Consider the following 24805-nt stretch of genomic DNA (forward strand, 5'->3'; position numbering starts at 1 on the left):
CTGTCTCCCCCCTCTCTCTCCAGAGCGCCCGGAGCTGCAGGAGAACTGGGCCACCATGAACGGACCCGGGGAGCCGACGCACCCTTGCGCCCCTTGAAAGAAACGCCCGACCCCGAAGAGGCAGCGAGGTCGATGCCAGGACGTTGCTGGTGTTTCTGCTCTGCCAGGGGACTCTGAATGGATTTGCCATGGTGACATGAAAAAGACAGGGGGATACCCGACTGCCGGCTGGGAGATCCTACACACGCACACGCAGCCTGCTAGTATTTTAATTTATTACTGTGCTTTCCTGTGAAGGGGGTTGAGAGCAGGAGGGGAGGGGGGGGCGGGGGTGGGGGTGGGGGGGAGGAACCTGCAGTGGCTTCTTGGAAGCAAGGATGACCGTGCTGGGGAGGCTCCGGAGGGGTTTCCGACAGGTGTCTCCTCAGGTGGTGCTGCTCCTGCTCTTTGCCTTCTGCCTGCTCAGTGTTTTCATCTCGGCATATTATTTATATGGGTGGAAGAGGGGCCTGGAGCCCTCCGGGGAGGTCCCGGGCCCAGACTGCGATGAACCCAAGATTGCCCCTTCCCGCCTGCTCCCCTTGAAGCCCCTCAAGGTGGCCGATTCATCCCGCACGGACCCCTTGGTGCTGGTGTTCGTGGAAAGCCTGTACTCTCAGCTGGGCCAGGAGATCATTGCCATCTTGGAATCCAGCCGCTTCAAATACCGGACAGAGATTGCCCCCGGGAAGGGGGACATGCCCACCCTGACCGACAAGGATCGGGGACGCTTCGCGCTCATCATTTACGAGAACATCCTCAAGTATGTGAACTTGGACGCCTGGAACCGGGAGCTCTTGGATAAGTACTGCGTGGAGTACGGCGTGGGGGTTGTCGGCTTCTTCAAGGTACATGGGGACCCAGCTCGGGGATGGAACGGGCCATCCGGGGAGACAAAAGGCCAGCCAGGCTCTCCGTGTAGGGCAAGATGGCCAGAGACAAGCTCTTTGGGAGGTATCCAGGGTCTGTTTCTGTGCTGGGTCCCCTGCCTCGCGCAACTGGGAATCTCGGCTGGGGTCCCGTCACATTGCTCTGCAGAGACAAGTCACTGAGGCGTAGTCAATTGATTGGCAGTGGGAGGAGTTAGGTCCAGCCCTGCTAAGCTAGGCAGCTGATGGCAGAGCTCTGAGGGAGAGTGCCTTGCTAAAGGGGTGGGTTAAATAGGTGGAGAAGTAGATGGGGACCTTCTGCGTGAGCTGGGATTGACCCATCAAACTGTTCCACTAGCAGAAGTTCTCCCCAGGCCTTACTGGGCCCTGTGCGTTTGTTGTGTGATTAACAGACTCCCAGCTGACCGGAGATCATTGTGGTTTGCTCACAGGAAGGATCACATGAACAGCAGGCCCCTCTGCTCCGGGCATGCTCCATGAGGACTGCTGCTTTGTTTTAGGTGTCGCCCTCAGGGGCCTAATAAACCTTGGGGTGTGCTTTCAATTGGTGCCAAGTGAATAGCTCCGTTGGTGACGGCACAGGGAGATGGGATAGTCCCTTGGAGCTGTCTGTCCATTTTCTGATCAGAGAGCTGGGAGAGGTGTCTCCTTTTGGTCTGCAAGGGGGTCACGTATCAAGGACAGGTGCAAAGAGTTAGCTGGGTCTGTCCTGTGATCCTTTGAGTGTTGGAGAGGATCACTCTTGCTTTCTGTCTCTTTGGATTTCAGTCAGCTTGGCCAGGTCATGGGCAGGGGCGGGGGACTTGGCCTTCCCAGTAGAAGGGATGTGCTGTTTCCTTCTGTTCCAGATGTTTGGGAAGCACAGCTGGGTTCCCTGGTGGCCAAGTGGCACTGGGAACCCTTTTCTGTTCACACCAAGCTCCGGTTCTGTGGTGCCTCTGGTTTTGTGCTCTTCTGTTTGTAACTAGGATTTCCCAGCTTAAGGCAGTGGGGGGAGCTGGACCCGCTGGAGCAAACTGGGCAGAGTCCAGCCGCTTGGACTGAATTTCAGGACATAATAAATCCCTGTGAGCAGACAGAGAACCCAGCCCTCTGCTGCTGGGAACAAGAGGAGCCTCACTTAAGCTAATGCAGATACACCTAGGGTGACCAGATAGTAATTGTGAAAAATCGGGATGGGAGTGGGGGGAATAGGCACCTATATAAGACAAAGCCCCGAATATTGGGACTGTCCCTGTAACATCAGGACATCTGGTCACTCTGGATTCACCTGTTTACACCAGAGAGAATTTGGTCCAGAATTGACCCCCCAGAAGGTCATAAATAAGTAGCTGATGAGACACGTTTTAAGCAGTGACCCCTGAGATGTAGAGACCCTTCACCCGGGAGTGCTGTAAAGCCTCCAGGCCCTTTGGCCGAGCTGTTGCTGGCCAGAGGAGAGGAATGGGAGCAGACGCTAGACAGTGTATTCAGCCTCAGGGCCAGTGGTAGAGGAAACCCCTTGCTGCCTATGAAACCAATAGGCTAAATATAAAATACCAGCCCCGGGGGCTGCTGGCCTGCGTCCACCGGCGCAGCTGTTTTGGGAGGACTCTGCTGGGCCGGGAGTGCAGGCAGGATGCGGGCGGGCTGGGCCCACCCGTGGAGCGAGGCCATCAGCATTCCAGATGTGCTCCCAGCCCGCGGGGGGACTCTCTGCTCCCCTCACACGCCCAGTGGCCTCCTGTCGACCCCACCGCCCCTTCGATCGAGGAGCCTTCCCCTGCTGAGCAGCGAGGGCCGTTGTTGAGTGGGATGATTGGCGCCCCCGCACCCTAGCAGCAAGGCATGCCCCTTCGTAGCACTCCCAGCCTCTGCTGTCCAAGGACGCCAGGGCTGGGGGACAAACCAGCCCCGCCCGCCCAGCTGGGCAGAGACGCCTCTGGAGCAGCCCTTCAGGCGCGCAGCTATTGGTTTCAGTTAGCAGCTCGTGTGCAGATGGACGGGCTCCAGACCCCGTGTGGGTGTGAATGGTGTGGAACAGGCAGCCCAGCTGCAGGGCTGAGCTGTCCCCAGCGTTCGCATTCCCCAGATCGGACTGTCCAGGAACTCGGCGAGCTGCGCGCTGGAAAACTCCCCCTGCCGAGATCCCGGTGCGGTAGCGGCTGCTGAATCAGTGGGGTTTATCAAACGCCTTGTCCCGCAGTTCTGCTACCTGCTTTCTAATTGTCTGCTGCTCAGTGTGTCTGACGAGCCAATGGGATCCTATTTGGGATCCTCCATCCACATAGAGAGCGCTAAAACCTGGCAAGGGAGAGAAGCTTAAATGTCGGGCAATGTGTCTGTACAACAGCCCTCCCCCTGGAAATCTTCTCTCTGCTCAGAACGGGTGTGTGCGCAGGGGTCAGAGTCCAGCAGGCCTGGGAGGTGCAGGGCGCAGCAGGAAGGGGGCTCTCAGTTTTAGGGGTAGGATAAACACTCTAGGTTTGGTGCCCCAGCGGCGTGACAGGCCATGTCGGCCGTGGTGCCTTATTGCAGGAGAGCACTGGGGAATGCAGACGGCAGAATTCACATGTGGCTGGTGGGGGACAGGCCAGCTCCCTCTTTTGCGGAAGAGGAGATGGCACTTGCTGTGTAGCGTGTGGCTGCTACTGTGCTCAGAGCCTGAGTGTGTGAATCCAGGGGGTTCCCCAAGTGCTGCTTCTAAGGGGGTTGCTGGGAAGCAGCTTGTGATGTGCTGCCTTTCCTGCTTCCCCAGCTTGTGTTCCTTCAGCTTGTCCTGCCCGCCCCCTCTGGATCTGACCAAACCGTCCCCCCACCCTCCCGTTGGCCCTGCATTGCTGCCTCTACCTGTCCAGCTGATGCAGTCTGGGTACGACTTGCTTCTGAGCACAGCAGTGGCCTGGATCAGCCAGAGGGGAGCGTGGGGGAACGGCACGCAGGGTGCTGCATGGGAGGCATGGGGATGTGAGTTGCACACTTTTAAATGCCATGGTGCAGCCTTCCCCTCTCCTCTCCCTCTGAGGCCTTTCTCATTCAGTCCGCGGGCTCTCCCCTGGCAGGCCAACGAGAACAGTTTGCTGAGTGCTCAGCTGAAGGGCTTCCCACTCTTTCTCCACTCCAACCTCGGGCTGAAGGACTGCAGCATCAACCCCAAATCCCCGCTCCTGTACATCACGCGCCCCAGCGAGGTGGAGAAGGGCCTGCTTCCAGGAGAGGACTGGACCGTCTTCCAGTCCAACCATTCCACCTACGAGCCGGTACTCCTGGCCAAGACCAAGTCAGCAGAGTCCATCCCGCACATGAGCGTCGATGCTGCGCTGCACACCACCGTGGTGCAGGACCTGGGCCTGCACGACGGCATCCAGAGAGTTCTCTTCGGGAACAACCTCAACTTCTGGCTGCACAAGCTGGTCTTCGTGGATGCCGTCTCCTTCCTGACCGGCAAGAGGCTCTCCCTTCCCCTCGACCGCTACCTCCTGGTGGACATCGATGACATCTTCGTGGGCAAGGAGGGCACTCGCATGAAGGTTGAAGACGTAAAGGTACCACTGTCCCAGCTCAGCCAGTCAGTGCTCTCGGGGCGGGATTCTGATGTGACTAGGGATCCCTGGCCTTGGTGCACTTGGGCACAGATCCCATTGTGCTCAGAGCAGGGGCTGGGGGGGTGTCTGGGACGCTGGTGCACAAATCCCATTCTTCTCGGAGCAAGGGCTGGGGGTGTGTCTGGGATGCTGGTGCACAGAGCAAGGGCTGGGGGTGTGTCTGGGGCACTGGTGCATGGAGCAAGGGCTGGGGGTGTGTCTGGGATGCTGGTGCACGAGCTCGGCGCAAGGGCTGGGGGTGTGTCTGGGATGCTGGTGCACAAATCCCATTCTGTTTGGAGCAAGGGCTGGGGGTGTGTCTAGGACGCTGGTGCACGATTTGTGGCCCTAGTGAACTGACGTGTAGGCTCTAGTGCCCTCAGAGCATCAGCTGGGGGTGTGAGCCCTTCCATGGGAGTGCTGTTGCTAGAGTACACGAAGCAGAAGTCGCACGCGTGACTCCCGACCCCAGTGCGCCGAAGGTGCGGGTTACTGCGTGATGATGTGTGTCGGGTACCAATGATGTCTCTCTCTCCACGCCACAGGCTCTGTTTGACACTCAGAATGAACTGCGCACCCACATCCCCAACTTCACCTTCAACCTGGGCTACTCAGGGAAATTCTTCCACACAGGTGAGGCAGGGCAGCTTTGCCTCCATAGGCCCTCGCTGGCCCTCTCCATTTCGGAGCTTGCTGAGCTGCGGTATCTATCCGGCGCAGCTTAAAAACCCCTCCGCCCCCGGCCGTCCGGGACTACGGAGACGGCAGCTGTAGAATGCCCCTTCCCAGAGCGCTCTCTGTCTCAGAGATGCAGGCCTCTGCAGTGTTGTATCATGGGAGGAGCTTGAGAGAAGGGGCTCTGCCCCTTTAGTCTCTCCTCTGGAAAACCAAACGAGCAGAACTTGAGGCATTAGCTGGCAAAGGCGTTTGCTGGGCTTGGCCAATAAGAATCCCTAGGGCTGCTCTGGTGTTGTCGAGCCGCAGATGGCAGAGTACTTCCCACCATTAGCCCCGTTTTACAGCCCGAGAGAGAGCAAGTACCTTGGCCAGTGGCAGGGTGAGAAGCCAGGCCCGCCCCGCTGGGCTCCGGCTCTCTTGCCTTCTTGGCACTTCTGGCACGTGTATTGCTGAGGTTACAGGCCGTGTGAGTACAGTCGCAGAGTCACCATGTTCAGCAGTAGTTTCCCCTGGGCAGCGGGCAGCTGAACGTGAAACCTAAACAGAGGCTTCGATAGAGGCTCGAACCTGTTAACAGTATCCCATCTTCAGCAATGTAACAATATGAAGCCGATCCATCTTGGGGGCTGGGGACTCGTGCTCCGCTCTAGTGGCTTATGCCATCCATCATGACCTTCCGAGCTACTTGGGTGACTGAAGAGCTAGCTTTCTCCCTGCTCTCAGAGGCAGGGCTAGCAAAGGTGGCCAAGCCCCAAACACACCTTTGGTCACTGGTAAAGATAAGGATCCACTCCAGAATGACAGCAGTGCCCTGGGGGTTCTCCCGCGGCTGCTCCTTTCCACTGGTCCTCCAGGGGTCCGAGCGGCAGCAGAGAGCACGTGTGAGGCAGTGTAAGGTCCTGTCTCTGAGCTTTTCGCTGCCTGTTGGATTTCAGGATGGCAGTCCGAGACACACACCCCCCCCTTTGCGATCCCGTACCCCACCTGAGCCAGGCATTCAGGCTCTCGCGTGAGCCGGGCTTGAGTTCTTTGGCTTTAGCGCGGTAGGGCTGCTGCTGCTGATGGTGGTTTGGCCCCGGCAGGCACGGATGCTGAAGACGAAGGAGACGACCTGTTGCTGTCTTACGTGAAGGAGTTCTGGTGGTTCCCACACATGTGGAGTCACATGCAGCCTCACCTCTTCCACAACCAGTCGGTGCTAGCGGAGCAAATGACCATGAACAAGAAATTCGCTGTCGTGAGTAAGATGCCAGCTGCGGGGGATGCTTGCTGGGCTAGGGAGTTAAAGATGGCATCTTAAACCCTCTCCCCACCCAGTCTCGTGCCTCTCCACCTGCCTTCTCAGACTGAGCGCTCATTCTGTGGGGAGCAGCAGGAGTTTGCTACGTCATCTCTCTCTCTCCTCCAGTTTTCACCCCCTGTCCTCCCCCTTCATCCATCCTCTGGAACCTCTTTAAAAGACCCCCAAGTGTCTTTGAATAAAGCTTTGTTTGACCTTTAGTTCTCCATCTCCTACCAGAAACGCAGTTTAACTGGCTCCCTAGGCGGGATGCTAAGATAGGTTTCCTCGTACTTCTCTCTCTCTCTCTGCTCCTGCGTTGGAGGCTGAGTAGCAGCAGGAAGAGACTAAAAAGATCAGGTCAAAGATGATCTGAAATGTGAGTGGCCTCAGGAAGGCTGCCCCTGTGTTTTTTAACCCCATACATAACTATCATGTGGCAGAGAGTTCCATAGGTGCTTACTTAAGCCAAAGGACATGTCTGCAGACAAGTTGTACTACTTTAACTATGCCAATATAGTTACACCAGAATAAACCCCGTCCCAGTGTGGACGCATTTATATTGATATAAAGGTGCCTCGTACCAGTATAGCTAATTTCCAGGGAACAAGCCATAGTGCCTAGTGTAAGCACTTTTATAGTGGTATAACTGCATCTACAGTATGGGTTGACACACACACACACACACACACACACACACACACACACACACACACACACACACACACACACACACACACACACACACACACACACACACACACACACACACACACACGATACCGATACAAAGCTGTGTAGCGCCATAGTGTAAGTGCTTCCTACAGCGGTGAAAGGGTTTTTTCCTTCCCTGCAGTAAATCCACCCCCTCAAGAGGCGGTTGAGGGCTGAATTCTTCCGTTGCCCTCGCTGGGTCTACAGCGGGGGTTAGGTTAACCAAACCATGTCGCACAAGTCCGACGTTTTTCCCACCCTGAGTGAGGCAGTTAGGTGGATCTAAATGTGAAGTATAGCCCTGGCCCAGTGCTAAGGCAAAGGGTGTGTCTTCACTAGAGTTTTAACTGGAGTTAATGAACTGGGGGCAGCTACCACATTGGCAAAGGCTACTCGGGACCTGCCCCAAATGTTTGTTCCAGACTACAAACACTGGTGCTTGATTGCCAGGAACAAATGTGTGGAATGTCCAGAGTCTCTAATCCAACGGGTTCGCTACGGCCAGTGAACAGGAAATCACGTGGGAAGTCTAGTGTAGACACAGCCACGGGCCTTGTCTTCCCTAGGTGAAAGGATACGCTCTTCCCTTGACGGCACTAACACCAGGTACAAGCCCAGTGAAGACAAGGCAGGCTGTTGTGTTCAGGTGAGTTAGTCTTTATCTTGACCTGGGAGCTGGGGGTTTATCTCGACCTGCTAATTCAGATGAAAACGACAACCTGCCAGGCCTTCGCTAGGCTTTTACCTTGTGTTAGTTAACTCAGCTTAGCAATCCACCTTTTTTCCATCTGCAGAGGCTGGTAGAATTAAAAAGCTGATTATTCAGGTTACATGAATAATAAGGTCCCGTTCTCCCCCCCCCCCCCCCCCCCTCCCCAGGTGGTATGATCTGGGAAAAGCCTGTCTGTGCATCCTCAGGCTTCAGGGCATCAGCCACCCACTAAGGGTACATCTGCACAGCAAAAGGGTGAGCTAACTCGGGTTAAAACATAGCAACTCAGCTTTGAACTTGGGTTAGCAGCTTGACTTCAAGCCTAGAGGGGAGCCAGCAATAGCCAGGTGTATTCTGGGTATTTTATATCTTCCTCTGGAGCATCTGGCCACTGTCACAGACAGGATCCTGGGCTAGATGGACCATGGGTCTGATCCAGTCTGGTAGTGCCTGTGTTCTGTGTTTGGAGAACTTCTGCAACATATAAAACATCGACACCCTTTTGTGTTAGTGGAAGGAGGCATGTGGTGAGAAGCGACAAATAACATTGTATGTGGGGAGTTAATACACCTCCACCCCCAAAGGGTTCTAAAGTTTCCAGTGGCCCATTGTGTTAACACGCTAGCCTTTCTGCTTCTGCTGTTCTGGATCCAAACTAAGGCTGGTCACACTGGTTCTGATAACTAGCAAACCACCTCTCATGCCTCAGCTGAACCTGAACCTTGTGCCAAAACCCAAGGGGTTCAGCTAAGCACTGTGCTCTCCCACCCAACGGGAGTTTTGCCTGTCACTGTTCCAGCCCAGCTTGGATCATCAGTGCGATGACTTGGCAGCCCCAGCCTGGGGGATACTTGTCGCATTGCTCAGTGTGGCCCAGCTGACAGCCTTGGAGTAGCAGGACATGACTGAGGTGCATTGGCAGGGCCGTGTACGGTCGGACCGTGCAGTGCCTCCCTGCAGCGTACCTGGCTCTCGCTGGGGCTGGCTCTCCCCTTCATGGATACTCACCTCCACCGTTCTGGACACAGCAAGGAACCATGCTCCCCAGGCGCTAGAACTGAGAATTCGGCCTCTCTTTCTTGCTAATCCAACCCTATTAAAGCAAAACCCGGAGTGATGCATCTGTCCATGGAAGAGCTCCACTGAGCCCCGTTAGGTTTCCGCTGGGTCGTTTGTAGCTCACCGATTCTGTAGCTTAGCGCAGTCACCTTCCCTCTCCTCTCCCATCAGGAGCATGGCATTCCCACCGACATGGGGTACGCCGTGGCACCCCACCACTCCGGCGTGTACCCCGTCCACGTGCAGCTGTACGAAGCGTGGAAGCAGGTTTGGGCGATCAAAGTCACGAGCACGGAGGAGTATCCCCACCTGAAACCAGCCCGCTACCGCCGAGGCTTTGTCCACAATGGGATCATGGTAGGTGAAACGGGGCATTGGGGCTATTCCTTGGGCCCGTCTCTGCCCTAAATCTCCCACAATCAGCTGGGCTGCCAGCACGGCTGGCTCAGAGGATTCCCGCTAAGACATGGAACTCTACGCCACTAAGTCACCGGTTTGAACGTTGCCCAGCAGTGACTCTCAGCTGTGAGCATCTCTTTGGGCTGCATGAAATGGGATTGCTGCATCTCAGCCCCAGCCTAATCCATCGCCACTGTCGCAAAGCACTCCCTCCATGGCTGTTTCAGCACCGAGGCCGGTGCAGGTGGATTTGGCAGGGTGGGCTAAATGGACCGGTGTGGCTCAGTCAGCAGGAGAAACAAGACCCACCTGACTGCTGCTGACCGAGTCACCTCTGCAGTGTCCCCAGCATCCTGCTAGGTGTGGCGGCAGCTGCTGCTGCTGCTAAGTCCCTTTGCTACAGAGCCGCCCTTTCTTTCGGGAGATCATGGTCATGATTTCCCAGCATCCCTGGAAGATCGAGGGGTATCCGATCCCAAAAGACCCCCCCGGAAATATGTGCGTGTGTGGTTCAGAGGTCAGGAGAATTTCCCCCTCCCCAAAGGGGGTTGGAGCAGCCCAGCTCCGTCCCTCCTGAGTAGAAGAATCTCGTCGGGGGGTTCCCAGGTGATATTGAGACCAGTGCTAATACCTGGCAGATTGACACCGGCGGATCGTCCCTTTAGTTTGGCATGGTGAGGAAGGAGCACCATGGATTTCTGGAGCAGGCTGCGCGATTCCTTCCTGCTCTGACTCCTCTCTGTCCCCAGGTACTCCCGCGGCAGACCTGTGGCTTGTTCACGCACACCATCTTCTATAACGAATACCCTGGTGGCTCCAGTGAACTGGACAAGATCATCAATGGAGGGGAGCTGTTCCTGACTGTGCTACTTAACCCTGTGAGTGCTGCCCTCCGAGTACTCTGCAGGGCTTGGAACGGCCCCTTGGCGCACTCGGGCTGTCCCCTCGGCTGGGGCAGATGTGTTTCCCTGTGACTCCAATGGCCAGGGGCTCTCAGCCTGCGGTCGAGGAGGATGGGCAGGGTCTCCTCCAAGTGCCTAGTATGTTGGCCCTCGAATTGGGCTGGCCACAGAGTGATGTAAAGGCTGCCTCTGCAGCACTCCCAGACACTCCTGGTCTCAAAAGTGAGAGTCAGAGACCAGACAGAGTCCAAGTCTCCTGCATGCCTTTTCCTCCCCAAATTGGGGGGCTCAGGTCCATCCGTAACTGGCCCTGCTTGGGCTGGCAGCAGGGTCTGACCCAGGGACGTTCAGTACTAAAAGCACGAAATGCTGCTGCTTGAGCTAAGGCTGGTAGGTGTGATGTGAAGCAGCCACGAGAGGAGGACAGAGACCCTTGCTCTCCTAATGGGTGTGTTACACGTCCGGGGTCCCGCGACTTTTTCATCTGCACCAGTCCCTGTTTGTTCCTCCCAGTTCAGAGCTGGGCCCAGGACTCCCCAGTGTTGAGAGCCGCACCAAAGTGCAAACTACAGATGTCCTGAGATGGACTCAGAGCGCTGACTAACGCCTGTCCTGTCCTCTTGCTGCTCTATTCCAGATCAGTATCTTCATGACCCACCTGTCCAATTACGGCAACGACCGCCTGGGTTTGTACACCTTCAAACACCTGGTCCGCTTCCTCGGCTCCTGGACCAACCTGAAGCTGCAGACGCTGCCGCCCATGCAGCTGGCGCAGAAATACTTCCAGATCTTCTCCGAGGAGAAGGATCCACTGTGGCAGGTACAGAGCTCCACTGCCAGGCTGTCTGGCTTGAATGGGGGACAGGAGGCCCAGGCCTGCCAGGGAATTGGGGACCGCACCAGGCGCAAACAGGGCTGGATTTGGTTCTATTGTGAGTGAATTTGGCAAGGTTCTGCTCACCTACTGCCTTCCTCCTAAGTGAGAATCCATGCCAGGGTGGACAAGACACCGTCCTGCTCATGACCATATCCCTGTCCCAGGGCTCACAACATGGGTGCAGAAAAGGGGCTGTGATAGTAACACTCAGATTCTATGTATCCACGGAGCTCAAAGCTCTTTACAAAGGAGGGTAACCCCATTTTACGGCAGGGAAACTGAGGCATAGAGCAGGGAAGTCACTCGACCAAGGTCACCCAGCAGGCCAGTGGCAGAGATGGGAGTAGAGGCCAGAACTCCTGACTCCTAGTCCAATGCCCTACCTGCTGGACAACGCTTGCCTGCTTGTTAGCTGTAGGGGTTTCAGCTCCGTGCTGACCTTCCAGCAGCCGCTGGCTCTCCCTCCTCATTACAGCCTTGGCACCCATCATCAGTGAGAACAGGTAGTCTTCACTGTATTTATTAAAGGCATATGGGGCATCGAGGCCTCTCCTCCCAGACACCCCCAGGTTGCACTTCCTCAATCCTCTTACTCCTGTGTTTCAGGATCCCTGTGAGGACAAGCGGCATAAGGACATTTGGTCCAAAGAAAAGACATGTGACCGGTTCCCAAAGCTTCTCATCATCGGACCTCAGAAAACAGGTACTCCAGTTCCCCTCCATCGAGCTGCGCAGCTCAGAACCAGTGAAAGACAACGCAGCCGATACCAGCACGCGCATCGCCATTTCAGCTGTGCTATCGCACCAGTTGTGTCATTTCTCTTTATTCAGGGGATTGTCTGGTTCTCCATCCGGTGCCTCCCTGCACTCTGCCTACCAGGGCAGATCTGAGCTGGTATTGTTCCTCTAGCTGGGTCCTAGAACCTCCATCTCTTCCTTGGAGGTCGGCAAACCCTACCTATGCCGGGCTGGAGTGGGAACCTGAACTGGATGCCCCGAACGGCCATTCATGGGGCAGCCTGTGGCAAAGAAGGGAGGGAACATTGTCTGGTTTGCTAAGGCGCAGGGTGGTCACTGCTGTGCCCCCAACCTTGGCTCTGCTGCCTTTCCATTTAAAGGGACGACAGCCCTCTATCTGTTCCTGGGGATGCACCCGGACCTGAGCAGCAACTACCCCAGCTCGGAGACTTTTGAGGAGATCCAGTTCTTCAACGGACACAATTATCACAAGGGCATTGACTGGTAGGCCTTCTTTCATGCTACCCCCCGCCGGGGTCCCCGGGTGTACTGGGCGTGGGGGAAGCTGCAAGCTTAGTGAAGAGCTGTGTATGGGGTTTGCCATGTGACTCCGGCTCCTGGGACCAACATGTGAGGGCAGGAGTCCAGAATTCCCCTAGCAGACTGTCCGTTGCCACTAGACACCTAATCAGTAAGGTGACTAGATGCTGAGCAAAGAAAGTGCCTGTCTAGACCCCTCTGCAGAGCATCTTAACAAACACGCCCAGTTATCCGTGTAGGCTGGGCCTGCTACCGGCACGTACTCGAACCTCTGCCCCCTTCTGAATTGTGCAGTGGCCAGTGAGTGGTGGAAGAGGGCCCGGTGCCCGGTGCCAAGATACCATCACAGAGGGCAGTTAAACTGCGTTTTATGGCCGGACCCCTTCCAGGGAGCCCTCGTTCCATTGTGTGAGGCTCCGAGCTGCACTTGGCGGGGGGGCTGATCTACACATGTACAGTAGAGCCCCGGGTCCTGGTCACAGCACACTTGTCCCCTGAACCAGTTCCATCACTGTTCCGATCTGTAGTGTAGACAGGATCTTCCCCACATGCTGGAGCCGGAGCCCTAGACTGCTGGTGGTCAGACATGAGGTGGCTGTTCGGGGCAGCTGCGGGAGGTGATCGGTAGCGTGTGCTGGATCTTGACTATAGAACGCTTGATATACAATAGTTGGCCTCCATTGTCTCCAGGGCAGGGGGCCAGGTGTATTTCTCTGTCGCCCTCCCCGGGTGCCCTCTCTTCCCCCGCCTCATGCAGCGACCTCCCTGCAGGTACATGGAATTCTTCCCCATCCCCTCCAACACCACCTCCGACTTCTACTTCGAGAAGAGCGCCAATTACTTTGACTCGGAAACGGCCCCCAGGCGGGCGGCCGCGCTGCTCTCCAAGGCCAAGGTCATCACCATCCTCATCAACCCTGCAGACCGGGCCTACTCCTGGTACCAGGTGAGCTGCTCGGCTGTCACCGCTTCTCCCAAGGCGGCTCCTTATGCTCCGGCTTGGGGTTGACTCGGGCCGAGGCGCGGCATTGTGCGCTGAGCGAACAGAGAATCTGCTGTCCCGTGCTGGGTCAGGCAAGCTCTGCACTGCCCTGCGGGATGGCCGTGGGTTGGCAGCCATGGCAGGGGTCCTGGCCTGCACCGGAGGAGATTGGCGTCCTCAGGCCAATGCCCGAGGAAGAGGTGATCCAATGCTGTGTTGAGTTAGGTGTGGGATGGCGTAAGCTGTTACCTACAGAACAGGGTGTGGTATATGCAGCATATCCCACCGTTCTGTGCAAAGCAACAAGCTAGACGCTGGTAGCCCAGTGACTGCACTGGTGCTCAGAAACCTCCCAGGAGCTCACACGCAGCCTTGGACTCAGATCCCGGTAGCACTGGCCACGCCACTGGGGTTTTGTTGTGCTGCCTGAGAAACTAAACCGGTTTGCTGCTGTTAACAGCACCAGCGAGCTCACGATGATCCAGTCGCTCTGAAATTCACCTTCCACGAGGTGATCACAGCTGGGCCTGAGGCTTCTCAGAAGCTCCGGACGCTACAGAGCCGCTGCCTGGTACCGGGCTGGTACGCCACCCACATTGAGCGCTGGCTGAACAGCTATCATGCCAACCAGGTAGGAAGGACAAAAACCGGGCGGTGTTCTTATTGCAAACAGCAGTGTGGAGAGCACTCCCTCTGTGGGGGGAGAAAACAGCCATACACCGCTTGGGCATAGAGTCCATTGTCAAAGTGCTACCGTGGAATTCATGGACCATGAATAACGTCCTCTCTCTACCCAGCCCTGCTTAGGGGAAGCTGTGGTCCGGAACTCAGCGTAACAGGATGTCTTTGGGACCTGTGACTGTTTATGGCCCAGAGCACAAAACCATCCTCTTCGCCCAACTCCCAGTTTCCGTGGTTGTTTCTCAGATCGTGGGGGTGGAGTTGGCAGGGAATTTATTAGTCTCTTCTCCTCTCATATCCATTGCATTGGAGCAGGGGTGTGTGTTTGTGCAATGGGAGTGTGAGCGCATAAGTGTGCAGAGAGGTGTCAACCCATCAGAGACACATCTGGCTCCAGGAGCTCGGCCTTCAGTCCCACTTTTGAGCTCTGACAATCGGAAAGGGATTAAAAGACTGGAATTATGTCACAGAAAATGGATTTCTGAAACTTGTCCAGAGCAGGAAGGAACCAGAGTCAGTGTGGTCATGGGAGGGTGATGATTATGTACCACTGGTGGACTATTATGCCAGGCTGCCAAGTGTGTACCGTATGCTATGCCAAACAAACTGCAGGGCTCCCTTTTAAAGAGCTTCTAACCAAAGGGCATAGAGAGTACACCACAATACAGAAGAAGTGCACAGCAGAATGTATGGTGTTGAAAGTTTTATGGGACTGTTTCATGTCCTTGAATGCCCTTCAAACACTTTCTGGCTGTGACTGCAGCATCAAAGTGCATGACAAAAATAACACAAGCTCTGTACTTCATAGCGCTCTCTGTAGCGGATTTATCTCTTGTGATCGGGCAGCTCTCGATGTAGTTACAGCACACTGGTCACCCTACCATCTCTGCACCGCGTACAAGAGTTAGTGGTTCTGGAAAGGATGTGTTGGCACACCACTGTACACTTGATGTGCCCGTGCAAACGGAGGATTTGTGCGTGCACACGGCTAGTTGGGCACCTAAATGACCATGTGTGTGCACGTTTTATGCTCTTAACTTGGACACCTGCAGTTGTAAATGTGCAGGTCTTTGCGCACAAGTGTGAGAATTTGGGCCAGATTCTGGTTCCCCGTCGGTGGGGTTGTGGCCCTGAAGTCTCTGTTCGTCAGAGAAAAGTGTCTGGCCTGAAAGTCACTGCGGGTGAAAGAGCTCATGCAGATTTGTGCCTCGCCTTGTGCGCTAAAGGAGGAAAGCCATGAATTCCTCCTGCAGCAGGGAGCTCTGTAGGTGGGCACTCTTCATTGACGGTGCCTTGTCCTCTGCTGCATCAGTGCTGCTGACAGGGGTATTCTGGGAGTGGGACAGAGAGGGGCCATCTGAACGGTAGTTCGCTCCTAGCTCACTGAAGGCTCTGAATGGAGAATCAGCATCGCGCTTGGTGAACTGGTGTGACGTGTTTCACTTGCTGCATATTCAGCCACCGGCAGCTTCCGAGTGGCTTCCATGGCCAGGCTAGCGCTGAGGAAAGTGGAGTCAGTTGCAGGGGAGAGAGGAAGGATTGTGTCTAGTGGTTAGGGTGGTAGTCTGGGGCTGGAGAAGCCTGGGTTGAATTCTCTGCTCTGCCACGGACGCCCCGTGTGACCTTGAGCAAATCACTTTGCCTCTCTGTGCTTCAGCTCCCCATCTGTAACATGTGGGGGGGAGAAGGGGGCAGAAATAGCCCTGTCCCACCTGTCAGGGGCATTGAGGGTAAAGATGGTGGGGTGCTCGCTCGGACACTGGGGGGCTATAGAAGTACCTAAGGCAGATTGTAGCAGCCCAAGGCACCTGTCTGTTCTCGGGGGCGGGGACGGATCCAATTTGAAGCCAGCATGGAGCTGGTACCAGACTAGACCCCCCCCTCCCCCAGCTCTCTTTTTATTCTTGCAGATCCTTGTTCTGGATGGCAAGCTGCTCCGAACAGAACCAGCCAAAGTGATGGATACAGTCCAGAAGTTCCTTGGCGTGACGAACTTCATCGATTACCATAAAACCCTGGCGTGAGTTCTCCTCGTGCCCTCCTCTTCCTCCTTCAGCCGGCGCGGCCCTCAGGGCTGCGGCCTGTCATTCCAAGCACTGGGCTTTCTCTCCCTTTCCCCGTGGCAGGTTTTCCATCAAGGGGATGTTTTGGGAATGCGAGTGGAGCCGGATAAGCGCCACGGTAGAGAGGAAATCCTGGCCCCGCTGACATCAACAACAAAGCTTCCATTGATTTCAGTGGGGCAAGATTTTGCCCCAGGACTCAAAGCCATATTTGCTTGGGACCAGAACCAGCACCTGAGCCTCCTTCCATGGAGGCTTGGATGGCTTTTCTGAACACGGTTCCTTTGTGAGCTCCCTCCCTGCAGGCCAGAAGCTTGCAGCAGAGGAAGGGAAGTCGGCTCCTTCCTTGCCAAGATGCTGGACGTCCGTTTGCGCTTCTTGTTTGTAACCTCGACAGAGGGTCTGTCATTCTCCGTTTGGCCAGTGCAGTATTTAGCACTGGAAATACAACAATGCAATAGAAACCACTGTTGGCAGAAGAAACATCTGTGACCATCCGGACCCATGCACAAGTTCTAGACACACAAACTGAGCAGTTCGCTGCCTGCACCAGGGCCAGAAATGGGGTAGGGAGGCGGTTTGGTGGATCACACTGAAGTTGCATCTGGCAACTTTCCTTGTACCAAAGGGAATGCTTGGTAGGGTTGGGTTATTATTGTCTTTTCCCTCCTCTGCTGCTTAGAATCGACAGAATATTCCTCCCCAGCTTATGACAGCTTTTTTTTAAAATATATTTTTCTTAGGAGAGCCCTTCATTAAGAGTTTAAGAAATTAAAACACGCCATTACAAACATAAGGGTACGTCTTCACTACCCGCCGGATCGGCGGGTAGCGATCGATCTATCGGGGATCGATTTTTATCGCGTCTCGTCTAGACGCAATAAATCGATCCCCGAACGCGCTCCCCGTCGACTCTGGAACTCCACCAGGGCGAGAGGCAGAAGCGGAGTCGACGGGGGAACCGCGGCCGTCGATCCCGTGCCGTGAGGACGGGAGGTAAGTCGATCTAAGATACGTCGCTATTCTCGTAGCTGAAGTTGCGTATCTTAGATCGATCCCCCTCCCCCCCTAGTGTAGACCAGGCCTTTGTTACCATGGGCAATGCTCCTGTAAAAATCTATACTTAACCCCAGGCCTGGCTTGCTGTCTACACAAACTGCTGTGTCCTGTAAAGCGCTGTGAAACATTACAAAACAAAGTGCAGTGACGGTCTGCAAGAAGGATGAGGCTTCCCCTTGATTGCCAGAAGCTGGGAATGGGCGACAGGAGATGGATCACTTGATGATGACCTGTTCTGTTCATTCCCTCTGGGGCACCTGGAATTGGCCACTGTCAGAAGACTGGATACTGGGCTAGATGGACCCTTGGTCTAACCCAGTATGGCCGTTCTTATGCCAGCATCTCACAGAATCCTAGAAATGTAGGGTTGGAAGGGATCTCAAGAGGTCATTTAGGCCAATCCCACACACATCTGACAGGTGTTTGTTCAACCTGTTCTTAGAAACCTCCAGTGATGGAGATTCCATACCCTCCCTTGGTAACCTATTCTAGTACTTAACTATCCTTATCGTTAGAAAGTTGTTTTTTTTTTAAATATCTAACCCAAATCTCCCTTGCTGCAAACTAAGCCGATTACTTCTCCGTGTCCACTGAAGATAGGACAAGAACAATCATTCAACGTCCTCTGTATAAACTACCTTTTACATATTTGGAGACATATTCATGTGCCCCCACAGCCTTCTCTTCTAAAGGCTAAACATGCCTAATTCTTTCAATCTTTCCTCCTAGGTCAGGTTTTCTAAACCTCTTATCATTTTTGTTGCGCTCCTTTGGACACTCTCCAGTTTGTCCATATCTTTCTTAAAGTGTGGTGCCCAGAATGGGATGCTATATTCCAGCGGAGGCCTCATCCGTGCTGAATAGAGCAGGACAATTACCTTCCATGTCTTACATATGAAACTCCTATTAATACAGCCCTGAGCGGCAACTTGCCTTTTTTGCCGCAGTATCACCCAGTTGACTCGTATTCAATTTGTGACCCACTGTAGCCCCCAGATCCTTTTCAGCAGCACTGCTGCCTAGCCGGTTATTCCCCATTTTGTAGCTGTGCATTTGATTTTTTTTTTTTTTTTTTCCCTAACTGTAGTACTTTACACTTGTCTTTATTGAATTTCATCTGGTTGATTTGAGACCAATTCTCCAATTTGTCATGGTCATTTTGAATTCTGATCCTGGGCTCCAAAGTGCTTGCAACCCCTCCCAGCTTGGTGTCATCTGCAGATTCTATAAGCACGCTCGGCACTCCATTATCCAAGTCATCAATGAATGCATTAATAGTACCAGACCCATGTCCTGGAGAGCTGTCCGTCCCTGAGGATCTTGGAACAAAGCCGTTCCATGGGCATGTTCTGATAAATGTTGCTGACTTCTCCCCTCTTGTTGTAGGTTTGATCCAAAGAAAGGATTCTGGTGCCAACTGCTGGAGGGAGGGAAAACCAAGTGCTTGGGGAAAAGCAAAGGGAGGAAATACCCAGAGATGGATTCAGATGTAAGTATGGGAAACCTCGCATGATTGCCACTAAATGAGCCTTGCTTTTGCTATTTTTGCTGCTACTGAGGACCACAGTTTCTCAGCAACAGTAGAACAGCTGTGTGTCTCAGCAGAACACCGGCTTGGGGGGAGGGCGTGTACGTCAGAGTGCACTAGAAAACCGCATTTACATGCGTGAGTCTGGTTTGGTACTGAGCACGCAAGGGCGGGGTTGGTGGGTGGATAGTGAAAAGCTGGTCTGGTTCACATCCCAGAGCGCTGGAGCACTCTAATGCATTGACTGCAGCAAGTTCCTGGCACACGCTAATGATTACCATTAATGATGATCTCTGTCCTCTCTTACTGTTGCAGTCACGAGCCTTCCTGAGGGATTATTACCGGGACCACAATATAGAGCTGTCCAAGCTGCTGTACAAAATGGGTCAGACGTTGCCAACCTGGCTGCGGGAGGAACTCCAGAACGCTAGGTAGCTGCTGCTATCATCGCCTTACTGAGCAATAGTGACGCGAGCCCACGAAGAAGATCCCAAATCTAACACCGAGCCAAACAGACAGGAGCGGGAGGGAAAGGCCACCAGGGAAAAGCATTTCTGAGCAATATTCAGCCAAGGTCTTTGAGCGAGAACCCATGTGGTGATCAGTATGGCGTACGGGAGCAAACTGTCTCTTCTGAGGGCCCTTAAAGTTGTGTGACTGCCTGACTCTGCAAACCCAGTGCAAATTCCCCAAGAGCTGTTGTCTTCTGAGGTCTATGTCAATGAGGTCACTTCCTGGGTTGTGATGTCATTTCCTGATGAGGGGGGGATTCCCCAAAGATTCCCTGCTTCTCCGTACCTGGATGGGGTTAACTTCTCCATGTCTAAGATAGTATTACAGCAACTCTGAGACTCTCCTCATCAGATAATGGAGCTGAGCACCCTTCCAAGATGTGGACAACTCTGCAAAGCTGGCTTGGAGAACAGGAGCACGATGTGCTGTTTGAGGTCAGAGGCACAAAGGGGCCGGCCAGAAACACCGACCCAAGTCTGCAATCAAGTTTCAAACAAAGTGAAGTGAGACAGCATAAAAGAATGGGATGTCCTGGGTTCCCACAAGACCTAGCGCTAAGCACTGGAAGAGGTCTGTGGATTTTTTTAAAGAAGACTTTAAGACTTGGCAATGTTTAGTTTGTCACCAATGAATTCTCCCCCTCCCCCCAGCCTTTTATTTTATTGTATTTTATTTTATTGAAGGGTGGGAGCTTGACAGATGACTATCTGTCTCATCTGGTAAGAGAACTGAACTGAGAACTGGTTCCAGAGTGGTTACAAAGGAAAAATGTGCCCCCTGCCCCCCTTCCTGCGTGGCAACGTTTTATATACGTGGTGTTTTCTGTGGTAAAAGACTGAGGTTGTCCAGTAGCCTGCTCACTGGAACGTGCTTCGATATACGAGCCACCAGCTCAGAAGGGGGCAGACGTCGGGCAGGGCAGACGTTGGACTAACAGCGGCTGAAAGGATTCTGAGCACGTTGGACCTCTTGGATACTAAAAGCTAAAGTATTTTAATAATTTTGTTCTGTTTTTCTGGTGCCACAAGTTTGTACCTGAGATACTACGGTTTTATTTTGTCTCGTTCACTGTTACACGTGAAGGTGGGCAGCCGGTGCGGTTGGCTGGTCTATCTACTGACCAGTGATGAACAATTCTTTTTCTAATGACGGGATAAGTACCTTGCTGCTCCATCTCTGTCTCTCTCTCAGTTCTATTCACTGCCAGTGTTTCAGTATTGAGGTTTCCTGCGAGTTTCTGCCCCCAACTGTCCCGGCGTGTGTGGGGCCGGTAGCAATGCTAACCAAGAACGGTTGCCGTTGGTTCCTGGGCGAAGGCCCTGGATCCCTAAGCAGGCTGGTGTATCGCTCACTTAGGAGTGGAGGTGGCCCAGGGTCAGGGAAGACCAGCTGGAAGAACCCCAAAAGAGTTGATCTGACAGTGCTGTTGGCTGAATGAGCTGCTTGCGTGGTGGGCCAGGAGAGCCTGGGTGTAGTAGTTTGGGGAGGAGAAGTGAGATGGGGCGAGTTTTTATCTCGCTGCTCCAGAGAGGTTGGGAAAAGAGGACTGGGAAGCCTAGGCTGGGGAAGGTCCAACAAGGAATGAAGAGAGGAGACCGTAGAAGAAGATGTGAATGCCAGAGTCTCATGGAGCAGGTACCAAGGGCTCGCGCAGGGTTCTTGGACCCAGTACTCTTGAGAGCTAAGAATTGCCTAAGATTAATTCATCGGGTATCTCCCCAGCTGGACGTCGCTGCGTTAGCAACTGAGTACATTCACATTGAAGAGGGCCTAGCAAGGAGATTGGGTGGGAGGGGAAAAGCAAGGAGGGTTCCCCTATAGGCCCTCAGGCTTCCCCCATGCCAGTCCCTGAGTTCCATGTCGTCTTCCTCTCATGGTGCCATGCTGGAATGGTGGGGAGTGAGAGATCCACACAGATCTAGTCCCTGGGCCATGCTAATGGTCTTGCATTGTCCTCTGCCACCAGCTAGGCTCTGATTCTATGAGTCTGCCCCGTCCTGGGACAGCCCCTTTCTCTGGGGGCGCATTCCTAATGCTGTTTAAAACATCAGTGCCACGCGTCCCCTCTGGCACTTGCAGTAACGCGAAAGCTTCCTCCTCTCCTCAGACACTAACCTCCCCCGAGAGAAGTCAGGGGCCTCCCTTTGCAGCCCCTGTTCAATGACAGTATTCTACATATGCAGTGTTGTTGCAGCCGTGTTAGTCCCAGGATATTAGAGAGACAAGGTGGGAGAGGCGATATCTTTTCTTGGACCAGCTTCTGCTGATGAGAGAGACCAACTTTCGAGCTTACAAACGCCGCCCTTGTCTCGGTATTATATGTGGCCTTTTCCTTTGCACCGAGCCGCCTTCCCACCACCGTTAAGCGGCGTTGGGTACGTCCGCACTGGAGCGGAAGGTGTTGTTTCTGGCTCAGGCAGACATTGAGCTATACTCACAAGTGGCAGGGTGGGCTGAGTCCGATCCCACCCAGGCCCCAGGCTGGCGAGCTCCTCCCACAGCTTCTCTTTTTAGCACGCTAAGAGCGCTCACGCGGGTATGACTGCTTGGGCTGAAAATGACACCTTCGGCTCCAGTGCAGACGTACCCTTGGAACAACCGGAGTAGGAGCCGTGGGCAGTCCAGGATCGGCCATTCCCCTCTAGTTTTGGGGGGGGAGGTGTCGGTGAAATGCAGCGTGATTCTTATGCAGCCTGTTGCAGTTTCCAGCCGCTGGAGCTCTGCTGCGGAGAAGCAGCATGTTCTGCTCCATTGCTTGTTGCAGTTACAGCAGAAGAGTCCAGGACATCTTCCCCTGCCCGCATGTGTCTTCTTCTGGCTTCTCCTTGCTGCAGTGGTGGGCGTTGAGTTGAGGCGAGCAGGCTGCTCTCTGTCATTGAGCACGGTAAGAAGGAGGGAGTGAAGCCAGGCCCATACGCCAGCAGCCACTGAGGCCGGTTTCTCGCCCCGTCCTGTGCGTGTGGATTAGGTACATACCGTGCTGCGGCTTGGGGAGCGTTGATCCCAAAGTACAGTCTGCAGGAGGTTTCGGGATACCGTGACGACACGAACAGTGTCACTGCCATCTTGGATTCCCGCCTTCTCCGCTCAAACAGGCGTTTTAAGGTTAGAGCAAAGCTTCCGCGGTGGTCGTGGGGTGAGACGGGGACTCGCTGCTTGGGGGCATGAGTCCGAAACGGCAGGCGGGGCTGGTGCCTGGGGGCGCTCTGTGGGCCCCACCAGGTAGCGTATTTGAAATCACTAGTGCCATGGGTCGGTCTAAGCCCCTGCGTGTGCTCGCAGACACACACATGCTAATCTCTTTCTGTTATGAGTGCTGGAATCCCAGCCATGTGAGAGCTTCCTGCTCTAAGGGTCTCTCCTCCTCCTCCTCGATGTGCGTGTGCAGTGCCCACCAATGCATAGTATCGCCCCCTTGGGCCGTGGGGTTTAACAAACGAGACCCGTTCCCATTGCTTTCTCCCAAGATAACCGCTAGCTCCAGCAGCTGGCCCTGTAGTGCTGATCCGCCGGCTTGTTGCTGCTCTGCCACATGTGGACAAACATTGGGCTATGCAGAGACAGAGACTGCCTGGCGCAGCTCCCCCCCCTCCCCCCCCGCACCCTACAACTGCCCAGTCCTACCTAGTCTCTCTCCTTTAGTCACCGTTCTGCAAGCACCCAACCCAGGCTTGTATAAAGAGCAGCCTGCAACTTCTGCCCCTGCTCTGATTCATTCCGCGACGCTGCAGTCTCGGGCTGGGAGCGACCACGGCAGCAAACGGTGACCTTCCCGGGTGGAACGGAGCGGGGTAGGCGTGGGCCGGCTGGAAGGGGGGAAGCAGCACTGACAGCCCGAAGAGCCCATGCTCCTCTTGGCACCTAGGCAGCCCCTATCGCAGCTGTCGGCTCTGCAGGAGCCAGGGGGGAACTGGACTCCCCGACCCCTTGGTGACTGGCAACAGCAGGAAGGAAAAGGCAGCAAAAATATCAGTGCAAAAATATCTTGGCCTTTCAAGAGGGAGGGAGGCTCACTCCCATGGTGTCTGTAAAGCCAGGATCCCACAATAGGGCCTCAGTTCCCCACCTGCATGCCCAGGATCATGGTCCCTAGAGGGATGTTGCGAGGCTAGAATGGATGAACGTAAAGTGCTTTCTCCAGCCACTGATGCAAGTCTGTCCCGATTGCGTCTGGGTGTCTTAGGCTCAGCTTAGCTCACGAGGACGTGTGTCTGAGCGCTCCTGCCCACCAGCAGCCAATGGGGCGGAGACGGGTACCCTAGGAACGAACCACCTCACCGTGTGCGTATTGACAAAAGCAGCCATCGGAATGGTCCCCAAGTGCTGCCGCGGCTTTGCCTGCACTTTACGAGAGGAGAATGGTACCTGCTCTGTCGATCACTAGCGCGGTCACTGGGCGGCGCTGGAGAGCGAGTGGGGAGAGAGATTCCCCATAGCTGGGCTTTTTAAACCCTTCTTTTACCTTTTGTTATTGACAAAAGAGGGAGCCCCCTGGGGGTTCCCGTTTTTTATTTTTGCATGAAATTCTGTATAATTTCCCAGGGGTCGGGGGTGGGAGAAGTGGGTATTTCCTGGGGGAGGGGGAGTTGGAGGAGGGGATATTTCAGAGTTGTCTTTGCCCCTCCTTTCAATCTTGTTGAACCCAGCCGTTTTGGGTGGTATTCAAAGATTCTTTATCACTAATAATGTACGGTCCTGTTGAACTAACTGCTAATAAAATGGGGCTCTCTGTTCGTAGTCACTTGCCTTGCCTCCACGTCTGAACAATATCTCGGCAAGAAAACAATGTCAGGGTTAAAGAGATCGGCCTGCTCCCTAAGGGGGTTTACACACACACCCCGACCGCCTTGTCAAAGCATGTCACCGGGATAGTTCAACCCGCCCAGCCTGGCCACAGCTATGTGGTATAACGGTACGGGAAGGAAAGTCAGCTATCCCGGGCTCAGGTACCTGTATAGTGGTATAACTGTGTCCACATGACAGATGGGACAAGTATAACTATTGGTAAAAATCACCCCCTAACTCACATAGTTACACAGCTACCTAAACTGCGCAGACCAGGCCCGAGGTACAGCCGTTCTCAGCTCACATAGATGCACCTGCGCTAGCTTGAGACGGGGTAGCAAGGGCAGCGGCTCAGCAAGCTACCCCAGTACGTACCCAAGGGGTCCAGGCAGGTACATTCCTGATCAAGCTGCCCCCGCTCCCCTGTTCTTGGTAGTGCGTTCGCTTGCGGAGAGCTGGGAATCACGCCTCCCTGTTCGAATGCAGATGTTCCCTTTTGGGAGTACAAGTGCCATTGGCTTTTGAGACTGGTTCTTGGACTTCCTTTCAATGGGACTCGTGCTGCCTGGCACACTGGGCTTCTCCATGCACACACGTTGTACCCTACACACACTCGTTCACGCTCCTGTTGGTGCATCAGTGCCCTCCACGTGCACTCAGCTCGGGAACGTCCCTGTTCGTTCCATGCTGCTGTGGTACCAGCAGGGTAAGCAAAAAAGAACAGCACATTAGCTTTTGGGTGGTTTGGTTAATGATTTTCAATTCCCAGAGTCAATGACCGGGAAGTACATAACACTGAAACTC

At 54.5% G+C, this 24805-nt stretch overlaps 1 protein-coding gene across 1 annotated transcript; it reads left to right on the forward strand.

The window, feature by feature from the left end:
* The first annotated feature begins 377 nt into the window (after positions 1-377).
* Positions 378-19138, forward strand: NDST1 (N-deacetylase and N-sulfotransferase 1). Its single transcript, XM_065409190.1, has 14 exons — positions 378-887; positions 3971-4453; positions 5038-5125; positions 6253-6407; positions 9106-9291; positions 10083-10211; positions 10873-11055; positions 11719-11815; positions 12231-12354; positions 13162-13336; positions 13833-14003; positions 15964-16073; positions 18562-18664; positions 19019-19138. The coding sequence occupies exons 1-14, from the start codon at positions 378-380 to the stop codon at positions 19136-19138; spliced, it is 2634 nt and encodes an 877-aa protein (XP_065265262.1).
* The last annotated feature ends 5667 nt before the right edge of the window (positions 19139-24805 follow it).

Source organism: Emys orbicularis, chromosome 8 (assembly GCF_028017835.1).
Source record: "Emys orbicularis isolate rEmyOrb1 chromosome 8, rEmyOrb1.hap1, whole genome shotgun sequence".
In the NCBI taxonomy this organism is placed as follows: domain Eukaryota; kingdom Metazoa; phylum Chordata; order Testudines; family Emydidae; genus Emys; species Emys orbicularis.